General features: G+C 48.4%; 1 protein-coding gene across 1 annotated transcript in view; it reads right to left on the bottom strand.

Moving 5' to 3' along the window:
• Positions 1 to 288: 288 nt before the first annotated feature.
• POLD1 (DNA polymerase delta 1, catalytic subunit) overlaps positions 289 to 12,825 on the bottom strand; it is a 31,439-nt gene continuing 18,902 nt past the window's right edge. Inside the window, exons 18-27 of the mRNA XM_082194314.1 lie at positions 12,523 to 12,618; positions 10,913 to 11,050; positions 9,447 to 9,622; positions 9,024 to 9,176; positions 5,040 to 5,142; positions 4,094 to 4,226; positions 3,137 to 3,250; positions 1,990 to 2,042; positions 1,435 to 1,532; positions 289 to 630 (exon numbers count right to left, since the gene is read on the bottom strand). Coding sequence (XP_082050440.1) covers positions 534 to 630; positions 1,435 to 1,532; positions 1,990 to 2,042; positions 3,137 to 3,250; positions 4,094 to 4,226; positions 5,040 to 5,142; positions 9,024 to 9,176; positions 9,447 to 9,622; positions 10,913 to 11,050; positions 12,523 to 12,618 — 1,161 coding nt within the window. The 3' untranslated portion in view covers positions 289 to 533. The remainder of the gene's footprint in view (positions 631 to 1,434; positions 1,533 to 1,989; positions 2,043 to 3,136; positions 3,251 to 4,093; positions 4,227 to 5,039; positions 5,143 to 9,023; positions 9,177 to 9,446; positions 9,623 to 10,912; positions 11,051 to 12,522; positions 12,619 to 12,825) is intronic.

The raw sequence follows: 12,825 nt of genomic DNA, 5'->3' as shown, positions 1-12,825 counted from the left end.
TGGAAGACCTTTTCTTTGTATTTAGGAACGTTAGTAATATCAATATTTTTTTTATATGGTGTCAGAACATTCATCCTAATATTAAGTTTACAACTCACTTTCATAGCCAACAAACAACATCAGGGATTTTCACGGCATTTCATTTGTTTTGTGTAATTTTTTGGTTCCGTGACTGTCTTTTTCCCACTGGTTTCTATCCTAAAACACATCTGGCTTCTGCTATCCTTTAGTCCTCCTCCTGCAGAGCTCAAGAGCAGCTCAGGTTACCCCACATAAGCCACTCTCATGTAGAAAAAAAGAAATCTTTATTGGTAGAAATTCATACAAAACGTAGCCCCCACAATCATCTCCAGGGAGCTTTCCTGATGGTATCAGCTGTTGATCCTGGCAACAGAAGCGATGCCCAGAGCAGAACTGGGCAAGGGGAGGGAGCAATGTTTCCCCCTGCAGCATAACCGGGCCTTGCTGCGCCTTTAAAAGGGAATAATGGGTGGTGGTGGGTTTCAATCGGATGAACGGAAGGCAAAGAGGTATCACCACGTGGGAGGGCCAAAGCGTGAGATCAGCACTTCCTGGTCATCAAGGTCCTTCTGCACTTTCTTCCTCATGTAAAAGATGGGGCAGTCGCGGCTGAAAGGAGTTGAGAGAAAAAACCGTTCAGGGGTGGGAGTGACGGGGAGCAGACACTTAATTGGCAGCCTGCATTTAGGAGACTAACAGAAGAGCCTGATCATGCTTGGAAACACTAGCGGGAAAAACTGGGTCTCCCCTGCAGGAAAAGAGGCCCAACAGAACCCAGAAATCTTGGCTCACATAATCGTTCCCTGTTTCTGTCAATTTGTACGAGGCGGTAGAATGGGCCGTACTGCTTCAGGCTGCAGGTTTGCGGGTGGGGCGGGGATTCTTGTTTTGGAGCGTTCCTCTCTAGAAATACTCTGCAAGGAAACTAGTGCGGCAGGGAGAAAACGCTGGGCTTGTCATCTATTTGCAAGGAATTTGTGTTTGGAGGGGGAGCTTAAATGGAACATTCAGAAACCAACCTCAGGACTTGCTACCAGTACACACCAGACCGTGGTGGCCCTTGCTTCCTGATTTACACACAAGTATGTCCCACTGGTATATCCAAGCAACCCCAGCTGATATCTCATGTGCCGGAGCGGAAGGCTCTATCTCTCTCTCTCTCTCTCCACACCCCTGGCCGCTGCCAGCATCTGACAGGTGTTATATTTATAAAGGTAATAAACATCTTCAGGAGTACCAGCACCCCGCTAGCTCTCTGCAGGAGCCATCTGTTTGCTGTTCTCAAACCAGCCTGATAAGCAGCTGTAAACATCCAGGGGTGGCGTAAAGTCATATTTTAGCCCATTATCCCGTGGGAACGGGCAAGAGCTGGTGGCTGCTCGGCAAAGGCGTGGTGAGCGGCCAGCCCCTCACCTGGTACACAGCACATCCTCGTGCAGGCTCCCTTGGCACCGCTGGCACTGCGTCCACAAGCGCGAGAACTTCTCCTCCAGAGAGCTCAAATGGGTCACCTGTGGGGAGAGAGGGGAGAAGAGGCAGGTGGCAGGACCAAGGCACTTGGACCCAATTGTTCCATGGCTTTTTCAAAACCCACGCGGACTGAGGTGGTGGATCCTCACAATGTCTACAAGTAGTTCAGCATCATTTGTTCCCTACTGCAGATGGGGGTGAAAGGTATACTTAAGGCCACCCAGTGAGTTCATGGCAAAGTGAGCTTCAAACAGGAGATTTCCCAGGCCAGTCCACGGGCTATACCCCCAGGAAACCCCATTTCCTATCCCCTTAAAATTCCCAGTGGCTTGCTCGCAGCCCCATTCCTCTCCCAGTGAAGGGAGGATTTTCCAAGGTACAAGTTTAATTCAGAGGCTTGTGCCTCAGTCCAGTGTGCAGGCCACCCGGGCTCCTCCTATGTCTTTGCTGGTGGAGTCCCTTGCTCTCCCACCCAACCCAGTGGGCTCTACCACTTACCTCCTTCTGGTAAAGCTCAGACTGGCGGCCCAGGCAAAACTTGCACACAGCACCTGATGGAGGAAAGCACACCAGAAAGCCATTTTCCTCCCTATCCCATTTCCACTTTGGAGTTCCTTCCCTGACGCCCCATTCCAAAGGAAAGCCACAAGCAGGGTGGAATGGCCAGGGAGCCTGTTTACATTCCTGCTGAGATGATGAGGTGGAATGAATTTTTGCCCATGCCCAGGACCTGACCAGCCTCCTCTGCCTTTGGGTACAGGGAGGAATTTTCGCTGTGTCGGACTGATCTAAAGTTACTCGTTCTGCCATCTCCTTGCTGCTAGGCACATGCTTTCCAGTGCAACACGATCAAGTTTGCAGTCAGAGAGGGCTCTTGTCGCAAAAAACTTCTGTCTTTTTCTCTAGTGCATGTAAGACTTTTGGGAAATCTCCGGTAAGTGACCAGAAAGAACCCAGGAATAAATAAATAATAATTTATTTATTTATACCCCGCCCATCTGGCTGTGTTTCCCCAGCCACTCTGGGCAGCCCCCTACAGAATATTAAAAACACAATTAAACATCAAACATCAAAAACTTCCCTAAAAGGGCTGCCTTCAGATGTCTTCTAAAAGTCACAGTTGTCTTTGACATCTGGTGGGAGGGCGTTCCACAGGGAGGGTGCCACTACCAAGAAGGCCCTCTGCTCCCAGCCGTTCTCCAAACCGCCCAGGGGAAATTACTCCCATCCCAGGGTATTCAGGCATCCTGGCAGAGCCCACCCCCTTTAACAGCGCCACGTATCTTCAAACAAACCAAGAAACTTGGTTTCAGATCCTCTCCCGCAACTTGCAAGTAGCCCCTCCCCCCTTCTGCAAACTTGAGAAAGAGGGAGAACAGGGAAGTAAGCAGAGGTGCCCAGAGGTCAGGGTGTGTGTGTATGTGTGTCTGTGTGTGTACAGCAAGGTTTTCCTGCTGGTAACGAAAGCTCAGCAGAGGCACCGTTTTGTGACACACGCTCCACTCTGTGGCAAATTCCGGCAAAAGGAACTTGCAACATGCGCTGCTGGTTAGAAGCGCGTGATGGGGGAGGGGAGGGGACTTGTTTTTGACAGAAGACTCTGCAAAGCGGAGGCCAGGAAAGACAGGCGGGGACAGGATCTCACCATGGTGGCTGAGCACAGCCCGGCAACCGATGCAGGTGCTCCGTTTAGTAGCAAACGCCATGAGCCCTCCGACTTTGGCTGTCAGGACTGTTTTGCAGCGAGTGTGTTCCCCCTCTGCAAAGGGAAGGAAATTAAGGGTCAAGCACGTATGCCACCTCCAATACATTACAACAGTGGGGAGGAGAGGGTAAAGATCCGTATTCCAGCCGTCTCTCGCCCTGGACTGCTCACCATTACTGTCCATGGAAAGGGATTGGCACCCAGATTTCCCTGGTTAGCACCTCCCATAGAATAAGCCACCTGTACCTACATCCTCATAGAATTGTACCCAGGGGTCATCTAGCCCAACACCCTGTAATGCAGGAATCTCAGCTACAGCATCCATGACAGGTGGCCACCCAACCTCTGCTTAAAAACCGCTAAGGAGGGAGAGTCCCCAACCTCCCGAGGGAGACCGTTCCACTGTCGTAGGAGGTTTTACCTACAGTTTTATCCCCTTTTCTGTGACAACATGAGGGAGCCCAAAAGCAGAAGGGGGAGCAGGACTGGGTGGTGGAAAACATATAGCTTCCGCCAAAACAGATGAGGAAAGAGTCTAGGGTAAGAGTCTCCTTCCGAAAGATGGCCCACACTGCTATTTCCCACCAATTCATCCATGGTGGTGGGGGTCAGGGTCAAGCATGGGAGACTCTTGTTTCTCTAGAACAGCGTTTCCCAAACGTGGGTCTCCAGCTGTTTTTGGACTACAACTCCCATCATCCCTAGCTAGCAGGACCAGTGGTGAGGGATGATGGGAACTGTAGTCCAAAAGCAGCTGGAGACCATTTGGTTACGGATGCCACCAAAATTAATCCCAATTTAGGATGAGAATGATTCAGGGGTCTGTAGCCTTTTTGCAGGATCACGGAGTCTCTTCGTCTCTCTTCTCCAGAAAGCAGAGCCAGCGGCCACACTCACTCAGCAAGACGTTCTGCGCCTTGCCCTCTCCCAAGATGGGCTCGAAGATGCGCAAGAGGGGCTTGGCGAGTTGCTGCTCCAGGTAGTACTGCGTGTCGATGGGCAGGTTATTCTCCAGCACGTAGATGGGATCCTGGAGAGAGAAACAGGGGAAAGCCATAAAACCAGGGAAGATGTGAGTTTCGGGTTATGAATGCACTTTAGCACCCAGGGCACAGTCCTCTCTGCCTCTGCAGTCTTGTTGCCTAATCACCCTGGAAACCTGAAGGTAGGCAGTATGTATGGGGGTGTCTATGCACAGGCCATAACATGGGAAGTTCATGGTAGCAGCAGTCAGTTTGATTCAATCAGTGCCTAGAGGTTTTGTCCTTCCTTCCCCAGTTCAGCAGGGAGGAAGAGAGGATACGAAAGTGGGAGAAACAGACCTAGTTATGCCCCCCCCCAATTAACTAACTCCAAACAAGATCCAGCGGAAGCATTAAAGCCAACCTACTGAAAACTGGTGGGGAAGAGGGGCTCCAAAACTCAAATCAGAAATTGCTTAGGAATGCCGGAAGCTGCCTTGTACAGTTAGGCCACTGGTCCATCCAGTTCAGTATTGCCTACACTGATTGGCAGCAGCTCTGCGGGGTTTCCTAGCCCAATCTGGAGAAGCTGGGATTGAACCTGGCGCCTCGCAGGCCTGCAAAAGCAGGTGCTCTTATCACTAAGCTACGGCTTCCTGAGCCCCCCCTTTGAGTTCCTGCTTCCAAAAACCTCTTCCTCCTTGAAGCCTAATGGTGAATAGCCATCTCCGTCCCCCGGCAAGTATTTTGCAGTGCTAGCGGGGCACATTTCAATGCAGCTTTGCACCTGAAGAAGCATACATGTACAAGCCTGAATCCCTCCCCCCCCCCCCGAGTTACTGGTCCCTATTGCCCATTGCATCCCTCTCCCCATTACTCACTTCAGATTTCATGTAAGCTGCTACGCCTTTGGCAGCGCCGATAATGACGTACGGAACCCGGTCCCCCAGGTTGGGAGCGCTGCCAGGATCCCGCCGACGCATCCTAAGGGGAGAAGCCATGAAGAGGTGTCACATGATGAGCCAGACTGGAAGGTGGCGCGCCAGGATCGAACCAACCCCCAAGGATGTATTAAGCAGAAGGAGGCACTGCAGAGCGGGACTGAGGAATGTTTTCAGAGCCAGAAGGGATTTGGGGGCGCATGTGTGTGAGCAGCATGACTTTAAAAGCAGTAACTTTGTTTGTTTTATGCTTGATGCACAAAAATTGAAAACCGGGCCACCTCAAACACCAAAAGAATAGCTGGCAAAAATCTGGAAGGTAGCAAAGATGAATAAACACACAGAACTGATTGGAGTGAGAGATTATACAGGGGTACCTCGTGTTAAGAACTTAATTCATTCCAGAGGTCCGTTCTTAACCTGAAACTGTTCTTAACCTGAAGCACCACTTGAGCTAATGGGGCCTCCCGCCGCCGCGCAATTTCTGTTCTCATCCTGAAGTAAAGTTCTTAACCCGAGGTACTATTTCTGGGTTAGCAGAGTTTGTAACCTGAAGCGTCTGTAACCCGAGGTACCACTGTCTACAACTTTTTATATGGTTTCATGTATTTTTGTTGTGAACTGCCCTGATGCTCTGACATATTTTTATGAAATAGCGGTCTATGCATTTTTATAAATTAACTAAACTAAAAAGAGAGAAAATTTTAATTATCTATGGAATCCTCCAACATCATTTATGAAGAATAAATGTAAGTGTTGACAAATATAACAGCTTTTCTACGTGGCAAAACATGAATCTATGTATATAAAAGGTATTTATAATGTGTACATATTTAGCATTCTGGTGTGATTACTGGACGTTTTTTGAGATTTAATAAAAGCTGACTTTACTGAAAATAGACGCACACAAAACAGGACGAGTCCCTTAAAAGGAGCTGGAAGAAGTTAAAATGTGAGATGCCAAAAAGCCCAACATGCGACCCCAGGTGCGATAATAACGCTATTAACATATTTTCCAACAGCGGAGGCACCGCTGAGAAATATCTTGAAAAAGATGACAGTACAGAACGAAGCACGAGGGCAAACTGGTACCAGCCCTGTCCCGCAAAGGCGGCCCCACCGGGGACACTTTCACCGCCCAAACTTTTGTTTGTCAAGAGGCAGCGAAGCAAAAGAAGCAGGTCTGTCACACCGGAACGTGTGCCTGTGCGAGGCAGATGAAGTGGCGGCAGTCAGACAGGAAGCCCAGAGCAGGAGGGGTGGGCGTCGCAGAAGGTTCCACTTGCAGCTGCGCTGGCCATAACTATTTCTGCCCTTCCCTTCGGTCATGCCTCACCAGCCGCCCCACACCCACACACCTTTTTCCGCTGTCCTGAGGGCAGACGGGCCTCAATAACAGGGTAAAGAAAGTCAAAAGGGAGGGAGGAGGGGGAAGAAGAGAGAAAGAAGAAGAAGAAGAAGAAGAAGAAGAAGAAGAAGAAGAGGAGGAGGAGGAGGAGGAGGAGGAGGAGAAGTTTGGATTTGATATCCCGCTTTATCACTACCCGAAGGAGTCTCAAAGCGGCTAACATTCTCCTTTCCCTTCCTACCCCACAACAAACACTCTGTGAGGTGAGTGGGGCTGAGAGACTTCAAAGAAGTGTGACCAGCCCAAGGTCACCCAGAAGCTGCATGTGGAGGAGCGGGGAAGCGAACCCGGTTCACCAGATTACTAGTCTACCGCTCTTAACCACTACACCACACTGGCTCCCATAATACCCTCTTGCTCTCAGAACTCAAGAAAGGGGACCACAGAGCGGCCGTAGAACATAAGGACACAAGGAGAGCCTGTGGGATCAAGCCTGTAGCCCATCTAGGCCAGAATTCTGTTCTCACAGGGCCCAACCACATGCCCTCATGGGAAACCTGCATGAGGGCACTCTCCGCTCCTGCAGTTTTGCCAAACTGCTACTCAACACGACCTTTGAAAGGTCTAAGTGGGGGTGCCAATACAGTGAATACAGTGGTACCTTGGGTTAAGAACTTAATTTGTTCTGGAGGTCCATTCTTAACTTGAAACTGTTCTTAACCTGAGGTACCACTTTAGCTAATGGGGCCTCCTGCTGCCACCATGCGATTTCTGTTCTCATCCTGAAGCAAAGTTCTTAACCCGAGGTACTATTTCTGGGTTAGCAGAGACTGTAACCTGAAGCGTCTGCAACCTGAAGTGTCTGTAACCCGAGGTACCACTGTAAAATATTGGGCAGGGGGCAGGTACGCCCCACCCCACGTAAGCCACCACATGATGCAGTGCACACATGTCATTTGAATGGCAATGCCCGTCAATTTTGGGGAAGCCCAGCCCCCCTCAAATATTTTATTGGGGGGGGAGGGCAATGACACCTGAGGCCCTAGGAATTGGCTCCTATGGGTCCAATGCACAGCGTCTCCATTATGAGGATCTCAGGTGGCAGGGCTGGAAAAGACTCTGCTTGAAAACCTAGAATCATAGAATTGTGTAGTTGGAAGGGACCCCAAGGGTCATCTAGTCTAACCCCCTGTAATGCAGGGATCTCAGCTAAAGCATCCTTGACAGGTGGCCACCATCCAATCTCTGCTTTAAAACCTCCAAGGGAGGAGAGTCCACAGCATTCCAAAGGAGACCGTTCCACTGTCAGACAGCTCTTACTGTCAGAAAGTTCTTCCTGATATATAGCTGGAATCTCCTTTCTTGTAACTTGAAGCCATTGGTTCAGGTCCTATCCTCCAGAGCAGGAAAAAACAAGCTTGTTCCACCTTCCATATGACAGCCCTTCGAATATTTGAAGATGGCTATCATGTCTCCTTTTTCGCAGGCTAAACGTACCCAGCTCCTTCAACCGCTCCTCATAAGGCTTAGTTTCCAGACCCTTGATCATCTTGGTTGCCCTCCTCTGCACACGTTCCCGTTTAGCAACATCCTTCTTAAATTATGGTGCCCAGAACTGGACACAGTATTCTAGGTGTGGTCTGACCAAGGCAGAACAGAGTAGTAGTATTACTTCCCTTGATCAGGAAACTATAGTTCTGTTGATGCAGGAATAGCATCAGCTTTTATTTGCTGCTGCATCACACTGTTGACTCATGTTAAGCTTGTGATCTACTAAGACCCCCTTGATCCCTTTTACATGTACAGTGGTACCTTGGTTCTCAAACTTAATCCATTCCGGAAGTCCGTTCCAAAATCAAAGCATTCCAAAACCAAGGCACGTTTTCCCATAGAAAGTAAGGCAAAATGGATTAATCCGTTCCAGACTTTTCAAAACAACCCCTAACACAGCAATTTAACATGGATTTTACTATCTAATGAGACCATTGATCCATAAAATGAAAGACAGACACTCTATCTATCTATCTATCTATCTATCTATCTATCTATCAGTAGCCGAACTGGGTTCCACAGTCATGAAAACAAACCAAAAAGCCACAAAAACGCAAAAGAAGTAGCAAAAACAGAGCGACCTCAGTGTAACACTCAAAAACAGAAGAGTGGCACTCAAATCGGAAGCATAACATTCAAAACGGAGCACATTCGGCTTCCGAAAGACATTCGCAAACCGGAACACTTACTTCCAGGTTTGCAGCGTTTGGGTTCCGAACTGTTTGTGTACCAAGGTGTTTGAGAACCAAGGTGCCACTGTACTACTAGTAAGCGTCCCCACATCTCATATTTGTGCATCTGGTTCTGCGTACGTGCAGAACCTTGAGAGAGATGCTGCCAGTTAAATAAATGATGGTCAGACCTAACATAAAGGGAGTTTCACGTTCGGTCTAAATATGTGGGGTGTCTTGGGGTCAGGGCCACCCCCTTTGCTCGCTTGGGAAGTGATACATTTCTTTCCCCCTGCCCCCAACCCAATAAGAAAAGGTGGGGGAAAGTGCCACCTCTTCCTTTGCTCTACTCACCGCTCGGCCAGCTCCACATGAGCCTGGCGACCTGCGTATTCATCTGCTGTACGTGTCAGTTCCTTGGTGATCACCAGCTGTGAGATGTCGACTCTGTTACAAAGCAGATCGGAGATCACCTCCTTGGCATGGGCCACGGCACCTGTAGGGTCCCTGCAGAGAAGGAAGCGTGGAATAATCTGAGCCCCTCCTCTCTTTCCCGCAGAAGAGAACCGTCCCCGAATGAATCAAGGTTCTGACCCTTCAGGCAGGCTACAGAAAGCTGGGATGCTATAGTCGGGTTTGCCATTCGTAGGAGCCCGTTTCTAAGAGTTTTGTCCCAGCATCCAGGAATTTGAGATAAATATTGTTCAGCCTCGGATCATGCCCACAACCGCTCGGCAGACCAGAACGGGGCTTCGTCTCAAACAAACACCTACAGACCTATCTATGAGCAGCTTCTGTAGGCAGGTGTTGATGAGGTTTGCCACTAGGGGGCAGTTGTCGCGGCGCACGGTCTCGATGCCCTTACAGTCCATCTTGTCGTGGGTGTCAGGGTTGGAAGAGAAATAGAGGCCAGCATAGCGTTTCTTGTTGATCAGGAGATAGGGGAAGTATACCTGGTGCGCGGACAGATTGAGAAAACAGTAAAGGTCTGTGTTATCACATAGGAGCCTTCAGGCACTAAAGTTGAAACTTATTTCAGAAGGTTCTTGTTGGGCAGCATCTGGAATAGCTAATTCATTAGAGAATGAGACTCTTAAATCTCAGGGTTGTGGGTTCGAGCCCCACACTGAGTGAAATATTCCTGCCTTGTGGGGGTTGGACTAGATGACCCCTGTGGTCCCTTCCAACTCTACAATTCTGCAATTTTATGATTCTAGGATGAACAGACTTTCTTTTTCAAATTATGATTGCTTTTTCAGCTGAAACAGTGGATGTTTCAAGTACCTGTTCAGTAACTGCACAGGGTTTGAGTGCCACGGGAGGCTTGCTTTGAAATTAAAATAGCATTTTTGAAGCGCTCAGTTTTCCCCATTAAGCTCACACACCCTTTGCCCATTCCATGTGGTCTCGAGGGTGCTTAGGCTTCCCCTCGGCTGCTTATTTACATTAACGGAAGATGGGTGCATTAATTGGGGTACACTAACGGAAGATAGGTGCGTTAATCCGTCATGGATGCTTTAGCTGAGATTCCTGCACTGCAGGAAGTTGGGCTAGATAACTCTTGGGTTTTTTCTCTCCCAACTCTATGATTCTAATTTCGCAGCAGACATCACATCTAGTTTAGGCCCTCACAATCACAGGGAGGGACGCGGGTGGCGCTGTGGGTTAAACCACAGAGCCTAGGACTTGCTGATCAGAAGGTTGGCGGTTCGAATCCCCGTGACGGGGTGAGCTTCTGTTGCTCGGTCCCTGCTCCTGCCAACCTAGCAGTTCAAAAGCACCTCAAAGTGCAAGTAGATAAATAGGTACCGCTCCGGCGGAAAGGTAAACGGTGTTTCCGTGTGCTGCTCTGGTTCGCCAGAAGCGGCTTAGTCATGCTGGCCACATGACCCGGGAGCTGTACGCCGGCTCCCTCGGCCAATAAAGCGAGATGAGCACCGCAACCCCAGAGCTGGCCACGACTGGACCTAATGGTCAGGGGTCCCTTTACCTTTAATCACAGGGAAGATGCTATCAGTGTTAACAAACTTCCTTGACATGTACCAGTGTAAAGGTATGTGCCCTTGGTCTTCATTTCCCATCTCCTTCCTCCCTGCCCATCCACTCCAAACGTCATCTCTGTTTTCCACCTCTTACGTCAAGGCACTTCCTAGCGTTATATGGGAATCTTATGGCCGAGGGTTTCCAAAGTTACGAACCCAGTGGGTGGCGATGGGAGATGGAGAGGCTTTTCTGAGACTCACCTTCTCAAACTCTAGCTTGATGGGGGGAATGAAATGGCTGGAGACCCAGGCAGCTGCGTCCCTGCCTATCTCCATGGCCTCGGCGACTGACGGCACACCCAAGCGGCACATGACGGAGTCTGTGTCCCCGTATACTACCTGTTAGGGGAGAAGGCCACAATGAAACTCTGGAAACTGCTAACCCATCTCTCTGCGTCTCACAGCTTCTCAGCCGCAGGACAGCTATGCCAGCTGCCTCCACCACAAGCCACAGTGTGTCACTTTCTCTTCCTCTTGCAGCTTCTGTCTGGCTCGTCCCCTGCCCCGTTTCCCTGTCTGTGCCACTTTCCCAGCCACAAGATCTCTTTCCCTTCTGACTGTCCTGTGGCCTCCCTGCTGCCACTCCTCCCTTACCAACGGCCATTGCGAACATGATAAATGCTGCCAAACAGACTTAAAAAATGACACAATATCCAAATGGAAGACTGGGGAAAAACACGGAAAGTCAATTTAAAATTTACTGATTGTATACAGAGGACCCTCCGGATATGAACTTAATTAGCTCTGGGGGTCCATTTGCACCCCAAAAATTACATAAATAGAGGCACGCTTCTGCGCATGTGGCGAAACCCAGAAGTATACACTTCCGGGGTTGCTGTGGCCATAACCCAAAGATTCCATATCCAGAGGGATACGTAAGTAGAGGTACAACTGTATTGTTAAAAGAGAATTATATGAAAATGATGCATCGACTCCTGCAAAAATGTACAGAACAAGCTTCAATAAGCGTTGGAAATGTAAAGAAAAAGAAGGTACGTTTTTTCCATATGCGGTGGAATTGTAAAATAATTAAAAATTATTGGGTAATGATTTATAATGAAATGAAAAGAATGTTTGAGACAACCTTTGTTAAAAGACCAGAAGCTTTTTTGCTAGGCATTTCAGGTCAAGATTTGCCAAAAGAAAAGCAGAAACTTTTTATGTATGCTACAACCTTGGCTAGGATATTGCTAGCCCAAAGATGGAAAAGCGACAAATTACCAACTAAAGAAGAATGGCAAGAAAAATTGGTGGAATACGCTGAAATGGCAAAGCTAACTGAAAGACTTAGAGACAAGGACAATAGAGACTTTAAAAAAGACTGGGAACCCTTTATGTTGTGCCTACAGAAACAATGTAAAGAAATGGACTCACTAGCAGCATGTGAGCAAACACTTACAATTAACAAAACAAATACAGGAAGTATAAAGATGATGGTAAAATGACAAGAGTATAAAATTATTGAATTTAAAGAATTTAATATTAAGATATAATAAAGAAAGCAGGAGAAGTTATTATATAAAAAACTAGAAGAGGAAGTTGAGGGAAGTCGTGGGGGAGGGGGAAGCCTGTGAACTGCATTTTTTGTTGTGATGTTATTATGATAAATATGTAAAAGTCAATAAAAATTATATTTAAAAAGATAAATGCTGCCAAAGACAGTGTGTGAGGTGCCAGAACAAGGCCCCCAAACTGAGGTCAGACAGCTTTAGTACTGGTCATCTTTAACACTGCCGTAGATGTCCTTCTAGGGCTTTCCCCATCTGCTCCACCCAAAAAAGAGACACATTATCCTGCATTCCCCCTCCAACCTTGGCGTCCGAACTGTAACCGTTGGCGATTGTGTACTTGGATTCCACCAGCTGCTTCGTCTTCTCAATCATCTGACGCCCAAACCCAGTCACGCTCTGGAAATGAAGGGTTCAAACGATGTATTTCAGAGGACAGACAAAAGGGCTGAAGGAGACTTTTGCTTAAAAGCTTAACCTGAAACCCCGGCCATACTTTGCTAGCTGTAGGGTTTTCCTGAGGCTCACAGATGCTACCGAGTTGCATTGCTTCAGAAACAGGAAGCAGCGCTCCCAAGAACCACAGAAGCAGTCCCGAACATCCCT

Source organism: Podarcis vaucheri, assembly GCF_965113315.1.
Source record: "Podarcis vaucheri genome assembly, chromosome: 13".
NCBI classification, from domain to species: domain Eukaryota; kingdom Metazoa; phylum Chordata; class Lepidosauria; order Squamata; family Lacertidae; genus Podarcis; species Podarcis vaucheri.
Note: the sequence above shows the minus strand (reverse complement) of the source record. Positions and strands in the feature narration are given on the sequence as shown.